At 48.1% G+C, this 3,462-nt stretch overlaps 1 protein-coding gene across 1 annotated transcript in view; it reads left to right on the top strand.

Moving 5' to 3' along the window:
• Positions 1-3,462, top strand: part of UBE2Q2 (ubiquitin conjugating enzyme E2Q family member 2) — a 36,819-nt gene that overhangs the window by 25,167 nt on the left and 8,190 nt on the right. Inside the window, exons 5-8 of the mRNA XM_015409611.1 lie at positions 240-324; positions 2,174-2,234; positions 2,440-2,530; positions 3,014-3,072. Of these exons, the coding sequence (XP_015265097.1) occupies positions 240-324; positions 2,174-2,234; positions 2,440-2,530; positions 3,014-3,072 (296 nt within the window). The remainder of the gene's footprint in view (positions 1-239; positions 325-2,173; positions 2,235-2,439; positions 2,531-3,013; positions 3,073-3,462) is intronic.

Raw genomic sequence — 3,462 nt, forward strand, 5'->3', positions numbered from 1 at the left:
GAAAGAGTTGCTCGTAAGGAAAGTGAATATTTTGCAATCCAGAACACACGGTCAGGTCACCAGGAAATTCTGCTCTGCCTCTTTTGTTAGAGGTTTAGATTCTCACATGAGCATGGTTTTGTTTTGGGGTCTTTTTGCAACACCAGTTACCGCAAGCAATTGTTTGTACGGCTCCCGGTGACTCTTGTTTTCATCAGGGCCTGTGGGGAATTGAGCCTTTTCCGTCTGTTCCTTTGCAGGGTGCCGTCTCGGGGTCCGTGCAGGCGTCGGATCGACTTATGAAAGAACTCCGGGACATTTACCGGTCACAGAGCTACAAGACAGGTGCGTGGCCTGAATGTTGGCGAGACGGCGTAAAAGCGCTACCGTATTTGTCAGTTATATTTTCTTTCTTCAACAACAGTTCAGAAATACCCCGAAACCTGTTTTGTTCTTTTATAAATAAATCATTATTTGTGTAAACTTATCCCCGAAATCAGAACAGTCCTTCCTCAGGGCCACATACTCCTCTGAAGCGCCCAGACGCAGGGTCATTCTACCAAAAGAGAGAGATTTGGATTTTTTAATTCCCGGTGGCAGCAGAAATCTACTAAATTCATGTACAGAGAGTGTGGTTTAAAGGAGAAACGGTCTCCCCAATAAGCGAGGACGCCGCACAGGGCTACCCCAGTCTGCTTCTCCCAGTTAGGCCGGGTCGTCTAAATACTGCCATGGGGAATGCACCCTTAAGAAGCTTGCTCTTAATCGCCCCCAGGGTGTATAGGTGTAAGCTTTTTTCAAAGAACGCTAATCCCACGGAGGAGAGAGGGGTGTGTGTATGCTCAGTCCTGGCCAAGGCCCTTTATCGACCAGCGTGTGTTGGGAAGAGCACGGCTGCGGAAAGAAGAGTTGTTCAGCTGTGTGTCCCACTGGCATACGGCGTCTCCGTCTTTTAGACCTTTGTGTCGCTCAGATGCTGATATCCCCAAAGAGAGGCAGTTCACAGAACAGAGAGACAGAGCAAGCAGAATTCCTACATTGGTTGGCACAGAAGTGTAGCCAGCATGGTTAAGAGCAGCGGACTCTAATCTGGAGAGCCGGGTTTGATTCCCCACTCCTCTTCCCCATGAAGCCCGCTGGGTGATCTTGGGCCAGTCACCGTTCTCTCAGAACTCCCTCAGCCCCCCCTGCCTCACAAGGTGCCTGTTGTGGGGGGAAGACGGGAAAGGGATTGTAAAGCAGCTTTGAGACTCCTTAAGGTACAGAAAAGTGGGGTATATAAAAAACAACTCTTCTTCTTCTTGGAGAGCCAGTTTGGTGTAGTGGTTAAGGGTGCGGACTCTAATCTGGGAGAACAGGGTTTGATACCCCACTCCTTCACATGCAGCTGCTGGCATGACCTTGGGTCAATCATAAGTTCTTTCAGAGCTGTTCTCTCAAGGGCAGTTCTCGAGAGAGTTCTCTCAGCCCCACCTGCCTCACAGGGTGTCTGTTGTGGGGAGGGGAATGGAAAGGAAGTTTGTGAGCCGCTCTGAGACACCTTTGGGTAGTGAAGGGCGGGGTATAAATCCAATCTCTTCTTCTTCTTTTACCTCACAGGGTGTCTGTTGTGGGGACGGGAAGGGAAAGGAGATTGTAAGCTGCTCTGAGACTCCTTTGGGTAGTGAAGGACCGGGCATAAATCCAATTTCTTATTTTTCTTCCTTTGCTGCTTTAAAAAAAAAACTTAGATGAACACACTTGGACTAAAACAAACCGAGTCCGGTGGCACCACAAAAGCTCACATCTTGAATAAATCTTTTTCGGCCTTCAGGGTGCCCGACTGGACTCTAAATTTGTTCTACTGCTGCAGACCAACACGGCTGACCCCCTGGATCTATCTTCACACTTGGACTATTTCCCCATGTTCCTGCCTCCTTACACAGAGTTCTTCCTGTCTCCCCGGGGCCCCTGTGGGTTCTCACGAAACGATGTGAGTCCACCTCAGCCAAGCGGCGTTTCCATTTCCAGAATGGAAAATGCACACGAACAGTCAGTGGCCCAGAGCCTGTTCCCTTAGCAAATGGAATATTCGTGAACATTCCGTGGGAGCACATATCCTCCCCTACCCAGTGCCGGAGTGAGCCAGAATAGCGTTTCTCACAAAGGGGTTTAATCGAGTCACCTCCTAATCCATCTTTCTCTGTTTCCACAGGGATTTATTCAGTGGAGTTGGTGAATGACAGCTTGTACGAATGGCATGTAAAACTTCTCAAGTAAGTTTCCCACCCCGGAAACTCCGTCTTAAATCTGTGGCTTTAACGATTGATGTGTACAAACAAGGCAATTTTTACATGTTTGTTGGTTTATTCTATAGTCCACCTTTTCTCGCTGAGTTGAAAATGGTGGCAAGCTCTTGGAAATCTATTTGGCTTGACTTCATGTTCTCCTTCTTCCTCTTTCCTTTGTCATAATATCCAGGGTGGATCCCGACAGCCCGTTACATAGCGACCTTCAAGTCTTAAAAGAGAAAGAAGGCGTAGAATATATTTTACTCAACTTTGCTTTTAAGGTAAGGAGGAAGCGGTTGACGGGATGGGTGGGTAGAACTTCCTGAGCTGTTCAAAGCCAGGTCTTGTGCAGCGTCATGTGGGAAGTTATTCCGGAGATTAATTTGGGGGCAAAGGGTCCACGGGATCCTGTTTCCAGAATGAGTAATTGGAAGAAGGAGTATACAGAGTTCCTAAAATCTTGGATCTGCTTCTTGTTAGAGAGCCAGTTTGGTGTAGTGGTTAATCGCGCGGACTCTAATCTGGGAGAACCGGTTTTGATTCCCCACTCCTCCACTTGCACCTGGCTGGATGACCGTGGGCAAGCTGTAGTTCTGATAAGAGCTGTCTTTGAAAAAGAGCAGTTTCTGTCAGAGCTCTCTCAGCCCCACCTACCTCCCAGGGTGTCTGTTGTGGGGAGGGGGAGGGAATGGAATTTGTAAGCTGCTCTGAGACACCTTTGGGTAGTGAAGGGCGGGGTATAAATCTTCTCTTCTTGTTTTTAGGATAACTTTCCCTTTGACCCTCCGTTTGTGAGAGTGGTTTCTCCGGTGCTTACTGGCGGGTAAGTCAGTCCCCCCCCTCCCCGCCAAAGAAAATCAGATACTATGTTCTTTGAGAATCGCAATCTTGCTGGGACGTGAGGTTTTAGCAAATAGATTTCTCGATTCCCTGCTACTACACAGTAAACCTGAACCCACCCACTGAGATAAAAAGGACACTCCATTGCCTACGCAAGGAGAGAAGTGCTTTTTGGAATGTCTTAAGGACAGGGGTTTTTGTTCCAATAAATGCTTTCAAAATATTTTACTATAAGAAGATAAGCAGAGCCCTGCTGGATCAGACCAGTGATCCACCTAGTCCAGCCTTCTGTGTCACACAGTGGCCAATCAGTTCCTCTGGAGGGCCAACAACAGGGCATAGAGGCCAAGGCCTTCCTAAGAACATCCGAAGA

Source organism: Gekko japonicus, unplaced genomic scaffold (assembly GCF_001447785.1).
Source record: "Gekko japonicus isolate JY-2015 unplaced genomic scaffold, Gekko_japonicus_V1.1 scaffold2393, whole genome shotgun sequence".
Taxonomy (NCBI): Eukaryota; Metazoa; Chordata; class Lepidosauria; order Squamata; family Gekkonidae; genus Gekko; species Gekko japonicus.